Source organism: Cupressus sempervirens, chromosome 8 (genome assembly GCF_028749045.1).
Source record: "Cupressus sempervirens isolate cs-2001-9-10 chromosome 8, ASM2874904v1, whole genome shotgun sequence".
Lineage (NCBI taxonomy): Eukaryota > Viridiplantae > Streptophyta > Pinopsida > Cupressales > Cupressaceae > Cupressus > Cupressus sempervirens.
The window spans coordinates 453,535,337-453,555,288 of record NC_143125.1 but is presented as its reverse complement, the minus strand read 5'-3'; the positions used below and the strand labels follow the sequence as shown (position 1 = coordinate 453,555,288).

Sequence of the window (19,952 nt, the reverse complement as noted above, 5' to 3'; positions counted from 1 at the left end):
TAGTTAAACTTGTTTCTTTTTTTTGCTAAAATAATTTTTTTTCTATTAGAGATAGTGGATCAACTGATTACAAAAGCAAAATATATCAAAATTAACTAGATGCCAAAACTGCATCTAGTAACTGAAAGAAATCCGACCAGTACAACCTTTACAAATAGAGCAATACTGCAAATACACTATAACAAATCCAGCTAAAAAGTTCATATAGTGACCTAAACAAGACCAACTGTACAAAACAGATCCAACAATCAGTCCCAACCATCATTAACATTGCTTCTGAAAGAAATCCGACCAGTACAACCTTTACAAATAGAGCAATACTGCAAATACACTATAACAAATCCAGCTAAAAAGTTCATATAGTGACCTAAACAAGACCAACTGTACAAAACAGATCCAACAATCAGTCCCAACCATCATTAACATTGCTTCTGAAACTAACATTATTCAGGTTCCAACCATCTCCATAGAAAGCACTTTCCACTGGGCTACTGTAATTGACTTCCTCATAATTGCTTTTATGAACAAAGTGGGTATCCTCTTGCTGAGTATTAACAGGGTCCTCATAACTGAAAAGATCACCCTGTTGAGAAGGTTTGGAGGTACTGGGCAAATCTGGATCCTGTACCTGGGAAACAAAGTTGGACATCAGGATGTCATCTTTGAACAGCAACATGTTGCCTTCACTCAGCAACTCTGTGAATCTTTCCTTTGGCACCTCGATTACAGCCATGACCTGTGAAGTGATGAGAAAGAGGGTGAGTTTCAAGAAAAACCTAGTAAGGTCCCTTTGCCTCCCTTGAAAGATTTCCTCATTCCTTTGCTTCCAGATGAGCCATAGAGTTTCATTAGTGAGAGCAAAACAAAAAGCATTTAACTTCAAATCAAAAACCTCAACATAACCAGCTAGAATTTCATGCCAAGACAGACCGAGTTTATGATTCCATTTAAAAGAATTTCCAAGAAAAAGAGACCAGATTCTATTTGCAAACTTGCACTCAACAAAAAGGTGTTCAAAAGATTCAGCACAATGACACAAGGAGCAAACAATGGACTGTTTACCATTATTAGAAAGAAATGAACCCACAAGAAGTTTTTTTAAAAATGAGGAGCCATCTGAAAGAAACTTTTTTAGGTTCAACATGTGAGTGCCAAAAAATGTTCAAAAATAAATTGCCATCTAGCATATGACCAACCAATACCCTACACTTGATTAATTCTATAAAAAATATCCATACTATGACTTAGGAGCTTGTGAGTCTGCTTGCTAGAAAACTCACTCAAAAGTTTACCGTCTTGCCCCCGAACTTGTTCTAGAAAATGATGAGTATTGAAGCTCTTAACAGGAAAAAAAGAACCAAGAGCTTTACTAACAAGAGTATAAGTTTTCTTTTGAGAATTAGGGATAATAAATTTGCTCTTGATTTCCTCCCAAGTACCCATCTGGTTATTAATAATATCATCCTGTATCAAAGAAATGCCTTTCTTGTTCCAAATTTTAGCTGAGCAACTTTGAGTTAAGGCCAAAGGTTTTTCTGTTTCATTAAGATAAACACCCCACCATAAGGATCTGTCCTTGATAGAATAGTAGTGAGGATTCTTCCCAACAATGTAGCTTGAATGAATCAATAGTCTCACCTGGGTTCCAAATAGATTGATTTTTTTTTATCCAGCTACTCTAACCTCAAAATCCCCAAGAACAATGTCAATCAAAGGAATATTATCCCAGTGTTTACCTTTCTTAATAACAGACCTAGTTATATTGTTCCTAACTAGGACTTTCTATGACTCATTGCCATCAGGAGAATTGAGAATCCACTCAGCAGCTAAAGCAATCCCTTGCTTTTTGATATCTCTCATGCCCAAACCCCCTAGGTTCCTAACTGTATCTCTTCTTATTCCCTAAACCATCCGACTAGAGAAAGTGTCTCAGAGTCTTTTCAATCATCACACTTTGATATTTGATAAACAACCAAGCAAAAGCATAGTAGACAGTGTAGCAAGAAAGGACGTTTTGAACAACTTGAGCTCTCCTAGCAATTGACAACGTGCGAGTCTGCCATTGTAAATGTTTATTCTCAATTTTATTATAAACCCAGTTCCACATCTCTTTCAAAGAGGGCTCAACAAAAAAGGTGATACCAAGGTATCTCACAATGTGATTGGGACCAAACCATTGCCACTCTTGATTCCCAATCTAGTCAGGAGGAGATTAAGCCAACCAATGATAGAAGATTTTATTACGATAATAGATAGTTTCTATTATCTCTGTTAAGTATTTAATGGTTATCTATTGTAATCTTCTGTAATTATTAGAATGTGTCTAATATTTAGTTTTATGTTTCTAGAATAGAATGTTTCTATTCTTTATGATTGTTTCATAAGGAAACATTGTTTAGTCTCTTGTATAAATTGATCTCTTGATCACTATTAATAACAAGCAAATATTTTCCAATTACTTTGTAATATGGTATCAGAGCCAATACTTTAAATTTTTTCGAAAATAATTATAATTTCTTGGTTGAAATTATCTGCCTTTTATTTTCGAAATTATTTACATGCATATTTGCTTCCAACTCTCTCTATAATCCGACTAGGGTTTTTGTTTTGAGAGATTTGAATCCGCCAACTTCTGCTTCGGTTCTGCAACCCATTTCTGTCTAGATCTGTCCTTTTTTTTTTTGCAAATTTTTGACTTTTTTGTGGTTTTTTGCAATAAGGCCACTTTTGTTCAAAACCCTAATTTTTTGTACCGGATCAATTTTTTTAACATATTCTTGGTGGGTTTTTTGAGATTTCAATTAGGTTGTCGTCTATTTTTTTGGGTGCCTCAATTTTTGAGCCAGTCGTTTAAAAATTGACAACATACTCTTTTTGGGTTTTTCGAGCTCTCTTCTAGGTCACCCTTCAATTTTTTTAGGTCTTCCGTTTTTTTTCCTCGAAGAACGCGCCTTCATAGATTTTCACTGAAAAACCTGTGATGGCATCTCTTACTAATATTTTTCTCGAGGGAAATCAGAAGTTCAAGGGTTGCAATTATGGCACGTGTAAACAACAGATGCTAACCATCTTTGAATATTGCAACAATGATAAGGTGGTTTTGGTTCACAACAGTCTTCTTAGTAGAGGTCCTTTGCTCTAGCTTCAGAAGGCTCCGAGAAGAAAAAAATTCAATGCAACTATTGCCACAAGTTTGGGCACATGAAGGTTGAATGTTAGAAGTGCTTAGCTGCCCTATCTAAGCAGTCTGGTTCGCAACCCATAGCGAATAGTGCAGAACACCTTGAGTAGGCAGAATTTGTCTTTTACACTTTTTGATAGCTTCGTGCTCTGGATAAATTAACCATTAAGGGAGGGTATTACGATAATAGATAGTTTCTATTATCTCTGTTTAGTATCTAATGGTTATCTATTGTAATCTTCTATAAATATTAGAATGTTTCTAATATTTAGTTTTCTGTTTCTAGAGTAGAATGTTTCTATTCTTTACAATTGTTTCTTAAGGAAACATCGTTCAGTCTCTTGTTTAAATTGATCTCTTGATCACTGTTAATAATAAGCAAATATTTTCCAATTACTTCGTAATAAATTTCCCCTAGAAGACCTTAGCTCCAGAAGCCTTACAAAAGAGCTGCCAAAATTAGCTTCAGACATCTCCACAAAAAGGGCTGTATCATTAGCAAATTGGTCAAGGAGGAGCTCATCATGATTAGGGAGTGAGACACCCTTCACTGGTGGACCCAACTCCTTAGCATTAAGTATATATGTTAGGGCATCTGCAGCAAGCACAAAAGGAGGGGGCTAAGGGGCAACCTTGTCTAATAGATTGCCCAAAGAAATAGAGTCAGAAATATCCCCATTAATATAAATAATAGTGTTCGAATCTTTGAACAAAATGTCAACCCCTTACAGAAGGAAGGAGGAAACCCTAATCTTTTCAACACTTTGATCACAAACTGCCATTCAATTCTATCATATGCCTTCTCAAAGTCTAGAATAACCATACCCACATTCTGCCCACTGTCTTTATCCCACTGCATAGCTTCCCAGCTAGTAATGAGATTCTCTAAGATGTTTTTCCCCTTAATAAAGCCAGTCTGAGTGACCGAAACAATATTGTTAAGCATCCTTGCAATTCTCCTAGCCAACAACTTAGCAAGAATTGTATATGAAAGATTTAGAAGAGTAATGGGTCTCTAGTTTTTAACTTGAGATTTATCACCACCATTTGGAAGTAACTTGATAATCCCTTTATTAATACTTTCACCAAGAGTACCAAACTCAAAAGCCTCCTTATATACCAAAAGAAGCTCCTCTGAAATCCAATCCTTGTTCTTCTTATAAAACTCAGCGGGGAGTCCATCAACCCTAGGGGACTTACCATTGGCCATGGAGGAGATAGTGTCACCAATCTCTTGAATACTAATGGGGAGATCTATTGTCTTGGCTTGCTCCATAGAAACTTTCCTTGGAATAAGAGTAACACACTTATTTGTAGCATCAATATTATTAGCATCTTGCTTCGAACTAAATAACTTGTTATAGAACTGATAGAAAGCCTCAAGGATACCTTTATTATCATTGGAGATACCCTTATCAGTACAAATACCTTCAATGACTTCTCTATTTTGTTTAGCTTTGATAAGGTTAAAATATATTTGGAGCTTCTATCACCATCCTTGAGCCAGTTGGCCTTGGCTCTAACTTTCTGACCCAGGATCTTGATATTCTAAATCCTTCTCAAGTGCATTTTAGTATCAATCAAATCCTTCTCTAAATTCATATCTCTCCCTCTGTCTTGTAATCCTTCTCAATTCTATTAAGTTTATTTTGGTATTCATTCTCACTTCTCCTATCCTTGGCTTCCTTACACCCCATGATTTGGAAGAGCTTTCTCCAAGTATCCACCTTGATCATCCACCTAGATCGGGCTGAGGCATCTTTGTTGCAGAGGTTGGTCATCATTGACACCATATACAAAATATTTTCAATAACATCCTCCTAAAGCAAGCATATATGGGAGAATTATTAGACATATTAGTAGGAGTAACCACAATAGGAGAAACATTGTTTTGATGTTTCAACTTAAAAAAAGAAGGGATTCATATAAACTCTATCAAGTTTGCAATAAATTCTCTTACCTAGAGCTTGATTATTGCACCAAGTAAAACAAATGCCTTCAAAATCATTCTTCCTTTATCAAGGGGGTCATGGATTTGAAATCTTCTCTTAAATTTTGACCAAAAATAATGCTCATTTCCTTTCCAAAAATGTCTAGACCCCCCTTTTTATCTTGAGTGTTCTTTATCATGTTAAAGTCTCCCATGAAGATCCAATTAGCTTTTGGGAGGTTAACAACTAATCAATCCCAAAGAAGAGCTCTTTCTCTATAATCATTGGAAGCATAAATATTACAAATTCCTATAGATGAATTATTGAAATTAAAGATTGTCCAAATAGCTCTATGGCAGGGGGATTAGCAGTGAGAAACAAGATTCTCCACCCATTTTGGGCTGATGAGTAGAGCCACCCCCAGCTTTTCCTTTTTGGTGACTAGAGTATAAGCATTTAGCCTTATCCCAAACAAACTTGAGGGTGCATGATACCCAGTGACTTTGATTTCTTGCAAGCAAATGACATCTTTACTATGGATTTTGTTACACCAACTCCTAACCATATACTTTCTATCAGGCATTTCAAGACCTTTATTATTCCAACTATATATGTGCAAATTCATGATTGACAAGTAGGCAAGTCAGAACTCTTAAAGAATCTATTAAAACAATTCGGAGTCTCAATGCTTTTGACTTTGCTGTTTCTTTCACAATTTTTAGCACTATTGTTTCTTTCATAACTTTCCCTCTTCTTCTTTTTCCCAATAACTTGAACAAATCCTTCATCAGAGTTTTCCTTAGAGACAATAGGGCAAGGATTATCAAGTTTAGAGACTGCACCATTCAAAATTAGGTTAGAGGGCCTAGGTGAACCATTGAACTCACTCAAGTTATGCTGTTTTGAAATCACATCCGTACTACTACTCAAATTTAGCTTTTTAAGAGCTAACTGCCGAGCATTCAGAATTGGGGCATTATCATCAATGACTTTTTCTCTGTTAACATGGATGTACATAGACTTAGCATCGAATGGGTTCTTGGGGTTCATGTCCACTTTCTCATTAGCATGGACAACCACATACTCATCATCATAGAGAGGATTATGACAAGTAACAAAACTATTCTCAGTAGGGTTCCCTTTCGGGTGGTTACTCCTGGCATTCCAACCTCCATTTTTCTTATCAGTGTTAACATTTTCAGAATTCTCACTATTATCATTTGTGTTGTCATATTCCCTCCATTAAATTCTTTATAAATATTTTTCAACAACGAGCAATCCTTTTTATTATGTCCATTTAACTTACAGTGAAAGCAAGCACCCAAATCCCCTAGTTTATGGATTTTCCAACAGAAGGTTTTGTTTTCGATTTTGACTGAGATTTCTTTCGGAAAGGAAACATCTGGATTTAGAGAAATTAGGGCTTTGGCATTTAAATGTGGGAGAGTGATCTTAGATTGCTCAATTTGGAGGATAGACCCCAAAGGTTTGAACATAAGTAGAAGAAAAGACCAAAACTCTGGTTGAATATTCTGCAATTCCACCCAAAAGGGTGAGGAATTAATGGAGATTTTCTCTAGTTTACTGCTTGGAGACCATGGAAAATCCCGAAACAAAGTTTTCCCTACAGTCCATAAACCCTTATTCAACACCTTTTCCTGCATAGCATGCACTTTAAGAAAAATAACGAACATGCCTCTTTGTATCATTCTATTGAAATTAACTACAATGTCAAGTTTTATTTCCCTAAACATATTTAAGCCAGTAGTCTCAAAATTTTCTAGTAGGTAGAAAGTTAACATCCAAGCAGTCAAAAAAAATAGCAATATTCTTAAGTCTACTTTGCTCATCCCTAAATTCCCTTTACCATGTCATCATTCAACTCCATATTGAGTGTCTTTATTGAGGGCAACGAGACCTTACCTTCGTTGCCATCCCCACATTTTCCTCTTCTGTCGGTCTCACCTCCCCGTCTATCTCCATTGGTGTCGGCTCGTGCTCCTCCATTATCTCTGTTAATGCACGGAAAGCTTCTGCTAAAGCAAATTGAAGCCAGGAAAGCCGAAATTGAAGAATCTGCCACCACTATGCTATATAATGGTTTGACAGCAATGCTATCATTGCAAGACTTGTCCATTCCATTATTGCTAGATCCCCCTTAGCCTTTAGATCAACAGATTTTCCCTCATCATTCGATGGTAAACCCTTGTTCTACAAATCTTTCATCACCAAAGCATCATTACCTTTCACTATCACAGATAATCAGGTATAGGGGAAGGATTGGCCAAAGCAAAAAGCAAGAAATCACTAAACTTAAAGGAACTCACATGCGAACCCTAAAGCTAGACTCACGAGAACAAACAAAGCAACAAGACTCAAAAACAAAAAACCAATCTCAAGTAGACAACAAGCACAAGAACCAAGGCACACAAAAGCCAGCGGTTTTCAACCAGCCATGCCACTTGGAAGCTTGCAAATAGGGTATAGGTACGGAGTACGGTAGTGCCAACGCACCCTACTTGTAGACCTCACAACTCTCAAAGTCTTTCCCTGCTAAAAGAAATTTGAAAAAAAAAAACTTAAAAAATTCATCACAAACTTGAAAAATTAGAATTCTACAAAATCTTGAAAAGATTTGTTAACAGACTAAAGAATAGGGCTAAATGCTTAAATGTCCTTTGTGCAAGCTATCTAGCACTCCATGTTTATTCCCGTTCAAAGATACTAAGCGCCCTTCAAAATACAAAAATGGGACAAAGAGAGTTTAGAGCAAAGAGAAGAAGAAAATGACTTGTCTTTTAGGTCAAAATGGCCTCATATCAACAAAAAGCATAAAATAGAAAATTAATGTGTTCCAATTCTATTACCTTTTCTATTTTTACTCTATGATCAGGACATTATACTCATAGAAATCAATCACGAGCAGACTTGAAAGGTGAATGAGTTTATGAAGGAGGAAATTACATAGGCAAAAAGATCAAATAATGGTGAGTACAAAAGCTGTATCATTTTCTTTATGAAAGAATTTTGGGTGGAGATACTAGGGCAATTTTTCAATTGACTTGTAGTGTTGTTGCAACAGAGGATATGAGAATATTTGGGGCAATTGACAAGCTCACACACCCATAATGCATGGACACAATTTGGGCCAGAGCTTTAGGTACCTTTGAGGAGCCATAAATAATTATGTCCTACAACTTGCCATTTTGACATCCACCTTATAAAGATTATAGGGGATATTTCACCTTAGCCGAATTCAATCCAAATATTAACAAAGGTAATCTAGAGTATGATTGTTATGATTGTTGCAACCTAACATACGAGGGTTTAGTTTTTTCCTCGATGATTTTTTGTCTTTGCAGTTCAAAGTTTGAAGTTTAAACAGATAAATAGCAACCATATGGCACAGACATAACAATGATGACCAGTTTCTGTTCATTATATGTGTTATTGTTAATTTTCTTTACTTAAGCTGCAATAAAATTAGTGTCACAAAAGAAATTGGCATACACTGGTAACCTAGTGTATAGGAATACTTCATACACATTTGATTCATACTAGAGCACATTATGTCAATGAAAATATTCTGGAAACTACTAAAACTCAGACCTGTTCTTGCAAGGATGAACTAACCAGAAGGATGAGGGGTTACAACTAGTCCACTAGATATGCTTTTCTTTGAACCACAAAGAGGATATCTTGTGAATGTATGCTGGTCAACTGATACTTCATTGTAAATTCTTAATCTTTTTGCAATATTTATAACAAGACTGCTTTTAGGATTGTGGCAGTAACACAAACCATAATTATAAATACATTTAGTGAAACGCTATGCTCAATAAATGAAGCTCTATTGACAATTTGACATATTTAATTGGTTGCATATAACTTGTTTTCCACCTTCTGTAAATACCAATCATTACAGCCAGTGTTCTACTTCTACCTTTCATCTATATTTTGTGCCGCTACTAACTTTAAACTTGTCTTTTTGTGTTCAGCAATGATTTTGTACTAAATGTAGGTGGATCTGTCTGGGCTTTGGACTGGTGTCCTAGAGGACATCAAGGAGCTTCAAGCCAAATTAATTCTGAGGTATAATGTACCCTTGAAATTTTATTTTCTGTTGTTCTGTAGCAGCTTAGTGTTGATGAATTGAAGAACTGAGACAATTTAGATTAAATGCTTTTCCTGTGTGGTTATCGTCAGTATTTTGGTTCTTTCACATATGGAAGCCCTTTAAATGATTTATAGAGCAAAAGGAAAACACCAACTTTTTTCTAATTGTCTCACATCACAAGTAAAATGCGAAAGGGGAAATCTCAAAAAACCATAAAGACATAAATGGACTTGAAATGTTGAAGTTATCCTTTGGTGTCTTGATATTTGATATCTGAATGTAGATTGATGAGATACCACACTCCTCGATGGATAGCACTGCAGAGCGGATGATAGAAGCAGTGAAGACAGCTATGGGTACCCAACAGCCTATAGTGGTGCCGAAGACATTGATGGGAGAGGATGTTGAGACATTTCTAGTTGATGTAGTGACTCGGGCTCACCAAGTGGTGATCTCTGCACATAAACATACTTTGGATTTAGTGATATAGGAGTTGGAGCACGTCATATCCTTCATGAGAGTAGGGTGCTTAGCTGCCTTTTTAGTTTGCTTTGAGGAATGCAGGTGAACTAGAGTAGAGACTTCGGAGATGCGCTAGGATTGGGCCACCTCCAGAGCCGGTTGTGGAGAGGTGCATAGAGACTCTGACTCGTGAGGTAGTCCAGATATATCGTGATGCTTATTATGCTCTTTGGAGGAGCTAGGTAGACCAGGTAGTGGCAAAGAGGGCTCAGGAGGAGTTAGCAGTGAAAGCGGACCTAATTGTAGAGAGAGTAGCTCAAGAGTCAGAAGAGCAGCTTGGGAGTCTGAGAGGATAGCATTTATGGCTTAGCTAGATGAGGCTAGGCGGGAGAAGGGTCAGCTAGAACAAGAGTCGACAGAAAAGGAGGTAGAGCTTGGAGAGATTGCCAAGATGATGCAATCAACCTTGGAGATTCAGACGCAGGCCGAAGCAAATTTGGAGATACGAACCAAGCAAGTGTGTGAGCTACGAGCACAACTGAATGAGCTTAGGCCACAGAAGACGTCCACCACATCAACACTACCAAGGACGCATCCATCTGCTTCTTAGTTTGTTATGAGTCTTGATATAATTAGTAGTTTGAGTCATATTTTGGGTTTTGACGTATAAATTGTCTCTATTTTGTCGTTCGGAGACGATTTTACTTTTTGGGGGGATGATGTTGGTAAAACTATAGCCAACGGGTAGAGATAGTATCCGAAAGGTTGCGTGATGGTTGAGTCACCCATTCGGGAAGTATATGTACATCGTCCGAATGGATTTATGAATCACCATTGTACTTGGAATTGCATATCTGCTTATATGAATAAAGTATCTATTTAGTGTTATATTCTGTTCTCTTAATGCGATAATTATCTGTTTACCTTGTACATTAAACACCAACAACTCCATCAACATAGTCATGCAACTGTCTACTACTTGAACCCAAAGTTCTATTTCTCTGACAGTTTTAGAGCAGATGCAGAGGTTCGAATTGGCTTGGACACATGTATTCAAAGATTGGTTGCTGATTTGGACCTTCAAACCTTGTACTTGATGAGTTGTAGAGCTACAAGAGGGAAGAGGGGCCATTGTTTTCTTCTCCAGGTTGCAAACATAAGAGATACACGCCGCAACCAGGTAAAAAGAACATGTGTTTAGTTTTATTATACCATTTATTTTTCTTGTTAAGATTATTGAATATTTGCCACAATATAAATGACTTTTGTAAATCCTTACAGATCTGTGGTAGGAAGATTATGGTGCCACAATGCCTAATCTTCAAAAGCTTGCCATTTGAATTTAATCTCAGCCCTGTAGTGCTTCTGGTTGCGAGAGAAACTTGAGTACTTTTGAGAACATACACACAAAGAAGCGCTTGAATGACTTGGTTCATGTGCGGTACAACCTTTGCTTGCATGACAAGGTGCAAGGGAAACCTTTGTATGCAACACTTGACTTTGATAACAGTGATCCATATTCAATAGATTGGATTGCTCTTCTTGATGGTGAGGATGCAGATGTGCATGTGGGTGATCCTTTATTGACTGATGCATAGCTAGTTGAGTTTGAGATGGAGGTAGATGACTGGGATGCGGAAGTGGTGGCACGAAGGAGGAAGATGAGCTTGGTTATCTGTCAGAGGCTTCTCTTAAGCTTGAAGCACCTATTCAGGCACCTGTTGAGGATGTTGCAACTGCAACTACTTAAACACCACCCACGCAACAACTACGATCTCTTTTGAGCTTTAGTCATAGATGCAACTTTATGATTTTTACATCTAGTTTTCATTGATACTGAAACATGAACTTAATATGTATTCATAAGTTGTAGTTTCATGGAGTTTGACATCTATATGTATCGAACCTATTTTTATTCAGATGTTGTATTTGTTTTTTGGTATATGATTCTATCACTATGTTAATCTACTAAATGTTAATTGCTGAGTCACTATTTAACTCGAAACTTTGATTAATATATGGTGGATTTCTCAAATCGTTATATGTTCGACAAAATCGATGTGTGTTTGTGTGTTTAAGAACATTTTAATATATTGAATATTTTCAAATAATCAATCAAAGTGTTGATTTATTGCTGAATATTTTGCCAATTTTTTTGCGATTATGAGATTTTCAAGTTTTTTGGGCTGGTCGAAATATTGCCAAATTGAGTTTTTCAACTATGGATCATTCAACAATATTGTGAAAAGGAAATAAAAAAGGAAATATTGAGTAGTGCCAGTTTACAAGAGTAATGATATAAACAAATATTATTCTTGAACAATCAAACAATCTTAATAGGCACCAATTTATGTGTTTACAAATATATAATTACATTTTAGTAAATAGAGAAACCTGAATCTCTTTCTAATCATAGTTAATACATATACATCGACAGATAGTATTTGAGAAGGAGATTAGAGATGTATTTAGGGAGGGGCTAGAGTAAGTTCTAGCCAATTGGTTGATCCGAAGTAAGTTGGGGATTAGTGACCCTAAGCGCCTTGAGGGCATCGTCCCAAGAAAGGTTCAAGGACGTGATTTGTAAACTTTTAGGGAGATCCTATCGAGCATTGGTATCCAAGAAATCTGATTACATGCAAAGCATCCTTCTTAAACAAAAATAATAATAAAGTTAGCATGAATGTAATGATCATGGATAGTAAGATCCTTGATTTGTATTAATTTGGACTAAACCGAATCAAGGGGCATTACAAATGGTATTGATAACTAAATCAGATTTATATAAATATATGTATTAATACTTAGTCTCTTGCTATTTGGCTAATAAGGTAAGGTTGTGATGTGGGCTTGTATAAATTCCAAGTAATAGATCTTTGTCCCAAGATAGGGTGGGGATCAACAACCTTGAGCGCCTTGCATCAAGAAAGGCTTAAGGGCTTGGATCTGTAAACTTTGAGAGAATCCATTGATAGGGGTGTCTAGGCAACTTGGATAACATCAACTCCTTCCATCTTTGGGATGAATCAGTAATATGTAATGTTCCTCCTTCAAATTCACCCGAAAATTTCAACCATTAGGTATGATACCAGACGAATGTATGGCCGTATGTGACAATGGATGATCTTGTACGAATATGTGGGTACTGGCGAATTGTACGGCGTGTGGAAGTCAATTAATGAGGGCTGTACGATAAGCAACAATGGGCATCCAAATGTCGTACGGTATGCAAGTGGTGATGGCCGTACGATGTGGAAACTGGAAGTGGATGCTGTACGGATGAAGGTTGTATGGTAGGGAGGGAGGGCCGTATGGAGGAGAGATTTGGTTGTACGGTGATTGGAGGTGGAGCAGGAGACTAGGAAAGGTCGTACGGTAGGCCTAGATGGCTGTATGGTGGCTAGAGGGGGGAGCAAGAGACAAGGGAAAGGCCGTACGGTGGCTAGAGGGGGAGCAGGAGACAAGGGAAAGTTGTATGGTAGGAGGCTTGGCTATATGGTGTTGCAGGAGAGGCCATATGAATGGGGGGCCGTATGAAAAGTAGATAGGATGATGCAATAGGAAGTACGGTGTGTGCACTGAGTATTACGAGTTATGGATGAGATATGGAGAAGGAATGATTTCCGATCTATACTTAACTATTAATCCCAAATACATCAGATAATACCAAACAAGGATGGAGATTGAACACGAATAATCCTTCAATTGATATTTGCCAAGAAATGGTGCTTTGATTTGCCAGATCCGAGCGAAGTATTATATGCAACGACAGAATAGGGTGAGGGTTGAGTTCCACCGAAACTAGTATTGCCAAGTAGAGAAGGTCTTCCACTTCCAAAATGGTGAACTACAGAGAATTCCCAATTGGAATTCGCAGTATGAAGAAATAATCCAAAAACGCATACCTAAAGACTACCTACAAGCCGTTCTTAAATACCCTTCAGGGAAAACTTTTCGAGGGTGTACAAAGATAGCTGACAAAGACACAAACTATAAAAACAAAATAAAAATGGGTTCGAGATATATTAAATCAATCGGCCCATTAACAATAGTTTTATAAATGATTTATTTTATAAAGGGAACATTGCAGTCCTCTCGTCCCAAATTTTGCTTGACCTCAAGCAAATACAATGTCGGGTGCTGGAGAATGTGCTCGCCCTCCCACGTCACGTCGTCCAATGGTAAGTGTTTCCAACGCACTAGATATTCCTTCACCGTGCGGTTTTGCAGAGTCTTCTCACGTACTTCAATGATCTCGGCTGGCTCCAATATGAGCTTTCCTTCTTCATTGAGTGGTGGAAGGTCTATGGCTACCATGACGTTTTGCCCTATGGCCTTCTTCAGGCATGAAACATGGAAGACGTTATGAATACGACTTCCCTCTAGAATTTCCAACTCGTACGCAATGTCACCAACGAAACAAACTACACAATATGGGCCATAAAATTGTGGCTTCAATTTGTCTTTTCCCTTTTCCTTCAATTAGGATTGTCGATATGGTTGGAGCTGGAGATAGACCAAGTCCCCTACTTTGAAGCTCCTCTCCATTCTGTGTCTGTCGGCATACATCTTTTGTTGATTTTGTGCCCACTGTAAGTTTTCCTTCAAGCATCTCAGTATGTCCTGTCCCTCCTGAAGCCAGTTCCTCGGCCTTGGTGCATGGCTGTCACCCAGAACTGTGTCAATGAAGGAAAGGGGTTCGTACTCATACAAAGCTTTGAATGGTGCCATTCCGAGAGACATGTGGTACGTGGTATTGTAGCAATATTCCCCTAGATGTATCCATTTGACCCATGCTCGTTTCGAAACGTAGTTCCGATGGTAACCTTCGAGCCACTTGTTTACAATCTCCATTTGTCCGTCTGTTTGCGGGTGGTAACTAGTACTTGGTGACAATTCTGTCCCTGCCATCTGAAACAGTTCTGTCTAGAAGATACTGATGAATTGCCCATCGTAATCACTGACAATGTTTTGGGGTAACCCGTGCAGACGAAAGACTTTTCTAAAAAATAGATAGGCAACTTGTGCGGCCTGAAGATCTAAGGGGATGGCGAAGAAATGCACGTACTTTGTCAATCTGTTAACCACCACGAAAATATAATCCTTTTCGTTCACCTTAGGAAGCCCCATTATGAAATCCATCGAGATACTTTCCCACTTATGTTCTGGAATTGGTAGAGGTTGCAATAACCTGACAGGTAGAGTAAGTTTTGATTTGTTCTGCTAGCAAACTACACACTCTCTTACATACTGCAACATGTCCCCTTTAAGTCCTTTCCATGAAAACCTCTCCTAGAGACTTCTGTAAGTTTTTAGGAAACTCGGGTGTCTTGCCAAGGGTGAGTCGTGTACTTCCTTCAAGATTTTTTGCTTCAATTTGGATTCCAGCACTAAAAATATCCGCTTCTTATAGTAGATAATGTCATCCACCACTTTTTATTGATCATCTTGGGTGTTGCCATCCATTAGCTCAGAGGCAAATGTGTTTTTGGAATATTCTACAAACAAATGTGCCTTCCAGTCAGTTGAAATTTGGCTTAGTGAGCAGATAACGGGTTTCTTGGACAAGGCATCTACAACCACATTGTTCTTTCCTTTCACATATTCAATGTCAAAATCAAAAGCTTGAACCTTGCTTACCCATTTCTGTTGCCTCTCGTTCAAGTCTCGTTGCTCCAAAAAATATCTCAAACTGTTGTGATCCGTATGGACGACAAACTTGGCACCCATCAGATGCTGCCAAAACTTGGTTAGTGCATGTACAATGGCCAACATCTCTTTGTCGTAGATAGAATATAGGTGTTCCGTTTGTGTAAGCTTCCTGCTCTCATAAGCTATGGGGTGTCTATCCTACATCAGTACCACGCCAATACCTTCTTTGGATGCGTCGCATTCCAAAATGAATGGTCGTGTGAAATTAGGTAATGCAAGTACGACACAAGTGCTCATTGCCTCTTTCAGTTTATCAAAAGTGAGTTGCGCCTTTTCGTTCCATTGGAAAGACCCCTTCCTTGTAAGATTCGTTAAGGGTGCATTGAGCTAAGAGAATCCTTTAACGAACCTCTGGTAATAACTGCATAGTTTGAAAAACCCTCACAATTCCGAGAGTGATTTTGGGGGAGTCCAATCAAGGGTAGCCTGAATCTTCTCCCGATGAACTCGAACTCCATATTTATTGACATGTCCCAGGTACAATATTTCTATCATACCGAATTCACACTTGGATTGCTTGGCGAACAAAGACTGTCCCTCTATGATCCTTAGGACTTCCTCCAGATGCTTCAGGTGCTCCTCCCATGTCCTATAAATAAGATCATAAAAAAATACCAATAACTACTTACGCAATTGTTTGTTGAAGATGCGATTCATGCATGATTGAAATGTAGTAGGTGCATTTGTCAATCCGAATGGCATGACCAAAAACTCATAATGCCCGTAGTGACAATGAAAGACTGTCTTTTCTATGTCTTCTTCCCTCATGCAGATTTGATGATATTCGAAACGAAGATCTATTTTCGAAAAATAGACTGCACCATGTAATTCGTCCAGCAATTCATCTATCCTTGGAATGGGATATCTATTCTTTATTTTTTTTTGTTCAACGCACGGTAGTCCACACACATGCGCATTGTCCCGTCCTTTTTGACCAATACCACCGATGACGTGAAAGGGCTAAAACTGGGATGGATCCATCCTTCCTCTAGCAGTTCTTGAATCGTCTTTTCAATCTCATCTTTGAACTTCTCGGGATGGCAGTCAGGTGTGGTTATGACCGGTTTGGCTCCTACTTCCAACTTGATTGTATGTTTAAACCCACGATGTGGTGGTATGTTGGTAGGAATGTCTATAAAAACTTTATCGTGGTTGCTCAGAATCTTTTGGAGATCGTCATCTTGGAAAGGTGTCCTTTGCCCTTTTATAGGTTCTGTCAAAACAAAACAAATTGTGGCCCAAGCAACGTCATCTCACCAAAAAATTGCCTCTATCTGATGTGCAGAAACTTCCTTCCTTCGGACCCTCATTTGCCATTCCGCGGAGAACAACCTTCTTTCCATCAATAACGAAAGTGAAATCCATTTGTTTGAAACTTTGAGTGTATTCATCAAGTGTCTCCATCCATTGTATGCCTAGAATAACCTCCATATCATCAAGGTCCACTATGAAGAAATCCTCGGTCATCGTTTGATTTGCCATTGTGATACTTAGTTGAGGAACAAGGTGCGTGCATGGCAGAAGAGTCCTTCCGACAACCTTGACATGGTATCCTGCATGCGTCTCCGTAGGTAGACCTCTTCCCTTCACTAGAGATGAGTTTATGAAATTTAGAATGGCTCTGCTATTCAGCATCACCGTAACCCTTTGTCCTTGAAGGGTACCCCATACACGAAAAACTGTGCATCTCGAGCTACTAGCTAGGGCAATAGTTCCTCCGCACCGTACCAAAGCTGCAATTCTTTTCGTACAGTTCAAACTAACCATGTCGGTGTTGTCGTGATGTTGGTTGTCTTCGGCGAGCGTTTCTTCCTGTTCATCCTCATCATCGGACATGACCTCAATGTAGTGTATTTTTCCTTTTCCGAGGCATCTGTGGCCAAGTTCCCACCGTCCCTTGTAGTTGAAACATAATTTCTTCTTTCAGAGTTCCTATTTGGTAGCTTTGTCCAATGATGGCTTCCTGGGCAGAGGTTTATTAGCTTTGTCCCTCGAAAACGTCGGTGGTTTGGGGTGTGAGTAACTTCCAAAGGATGATGTCGATGATGATGCCATGCTCCATGCCTTCTTAATAGCCTCTGACAGGGTGGTAGGATTGAAACCTTTTACCCAACCTTTTGGTGGTTCTGTCAGTTCATCCATGAAGAGCATTATCCGTTTTCTTTCAGAAATGTCCGTGACCAACACAGAGAGTTTTTGAAATTCCGCAATGTATTGGTCGACCGATCCAGTTTGTCTTAGCTTTGCCAAATCTTTGAAATTGAGTTCTAGATCTTTACCATCAGATTGCTCTATCAATCTCTTAGTGAATTTCGTGTAAATAGTTGTTTGATCATGCCCCAGTGTGATAGTGTCGTGATGCCACCATTCATGCGCAACTCCCTCCAAGTGCAATGCCGCAAATTTGATTCCTTCTTCTTTTGGCATAGGATTCAACTGGAAGTAAGTATCGGCCTTCATTACCCACACTTGCGTAGATATGGATCCGAATCTGTCAAATGGAGACAGATTTACTTTACTCAACTTTCTTTTGAGATCATTGTTAAAGTATCCTCAGTTTTCGCCTATCGAATATCTTATTCTGAGATCAGCGTAATCTTTGTAGGATATATCCTCAAAATTTTCATTTTTCTAGTCTTCTCTCAGTTGTTCTTGCATCTCTTCAAAGGTTGGTTGTTTCCCTTCGTGTGGTGCCTCTGTCCGTGGGGGAATGGATGACATGGAAAGTCGAGAGCATGCTAGATGAGGGTTTGATTTGCCCAACACCGGGTCCATGCTGTGACCATTCTGTTCTCCAAATATTTTATTGTCTGACAACTTCTTGAGAGTCTCTTCCATGAGTCGCTGAGTATTAGTGATCTGTGCTTGATTCCTGGCAAGTTCCCTCAGTAGTGCCACGAGTTCGGCAACTGTTGGTTCCGGTTTGGCAGCCATTCTATCAATGGAATACGTCCTTCTCTTCCGGCTATAAACTCTCATTCACTGTCCACAGGCTAGCAGGATCGAAGTTTTGATACCACTGTAATGTTCCTACTTCAAATTCACCTGGAAATTTCAACCATAAGGTATGATACCAGACGAATGTATGGCCGTACGTGACAATGGATGATCTTGTACAGATATGTGGGGTACTGGTGAATTGTATGACGTGTGGAAGTCAGTTAATGAGGATCGTATGGTAAGTAACAATGGGCATCCAGATGCTATACGGTATGCAAGTGGTGATGGCTGTATGGTGTGAAAAATTGGAAGTGGATGTTGTACAGATGAAGGCCGTACGGTAGGGAGGGAGGGTTGTACGAAGGAGAGAGTTGGTCGTATGGTGACTGGAGGTGGAGCAGGAGACAAGAAAAGGCCGTACGGTAGGCCTAGATGATTGTACGGAGGCTAGAGGGGGGAGCAAGAGAGAAGGGAAAGACCGTACAATAGGCCTAGATGGCTGTACAGTGGCTAGAGGGGGAGCAGGAGACAATGGAAAGACATATGTTAGGAGCTTTGGCCGTATGGTGTTGCAGGAGAGGTTGTACAGATGGGGGGCCGTATGGAAAGCAGACAAGATGATGTAATGGGAAGTACAGTGTGTGCACTGAGTATTATGAGTTGTGGATGGGATATGGAGAAGGAACGATTTCCGATCTATACTTAACTATTAATCTCGAATACATCACATAATGCCAAACAAGAATGGAGATTGAACACAAATAATCCTTCAATTGATATTTGCCAAGAAATGGTTCTCTGATTTGCCAGATCCAAGCGAAGTATTACATGCAATGACGGAATAGGGTGAGGGTTGAATCCCACTGAAACTAGTATAGCCAAGTAGGGAAGGTCTTCCTTTTCTGAAATGGCGAACAACAGAGAAATCCCAACTGGAATTCGCAGTACAGAGAAATAATCCAAAAATGCATACCTAAAGACTACCTACAAGCTATGCTTAAATACCTATCGGGAAAACTTTAAGAGGGTGTACAAAGATAGCCGACGGCGACACAAACTATGGAACCAAAATAAAAATGGGTCCGAGATATATTAAATCAATCGGCCCATTAACAATAGTTTTATAAATAATTTATTTTATAATGGAACATTACATAATAATGTTGGATATGAGTGTTAAAAATAGCTTAAATCTAATGAGATAAATAACTAATCCTATTAGGGAACACTCCAATTCAAATCCTAATTGAGAAATTCCGGATAAGTGAAGTCCCAAAAAAGGATATTACGCAAGAACACATTGTTTCTTTGCAAATCTCTTTTGTTTGGCAGTTACTTCACAAGGCTGTGTTTCCTTGTCCTTGATGTATGAAGCTAGTTGAAGGGGCCGTGCGTTGATCAGCTTGTATGTACAAGGCATACCATTTTTATTTGCAAGCCGTGACTTTTGTGCTAGGTATTGAAATCTATTTAGTACATTGAAATACAGTGCATCACCACTTTTGGAGGCTAAAGATTTTATCAATTGAAATACATGACATCAATGTAAAAGAAATTGGTTTGGTCTTTGAAGTTTGTTTGTATTTTTATTATTGGTTTTTTAATTTTT

The 19,952-nt window shown here is 38.5% G+C and overlaps 1 protein-coding gene across 1 annotated transcript in view; it reads left to right on the top strand.

The window, feature by feature from the left end:
• The window catches only part of LOC149543175 (Transducin/WD40 repeat-like superfamily protein), a 268,058-nt gene that overhangs the window by 29,789 nt on the left and 218,317 nt on the right, over positions 1-19,952 (top strand). Inside the window, exon 4 of the mRNA XM_089798064.1 lies at positions 9,111-9,204. Within this exon, the coding sequence (XP_089654190.1) occupies positions 9,111-9,204 (94 nt within the window). The remainder of the gene's footprint in view (positions 1-9,110; positions 9,205-19,952) is intronic.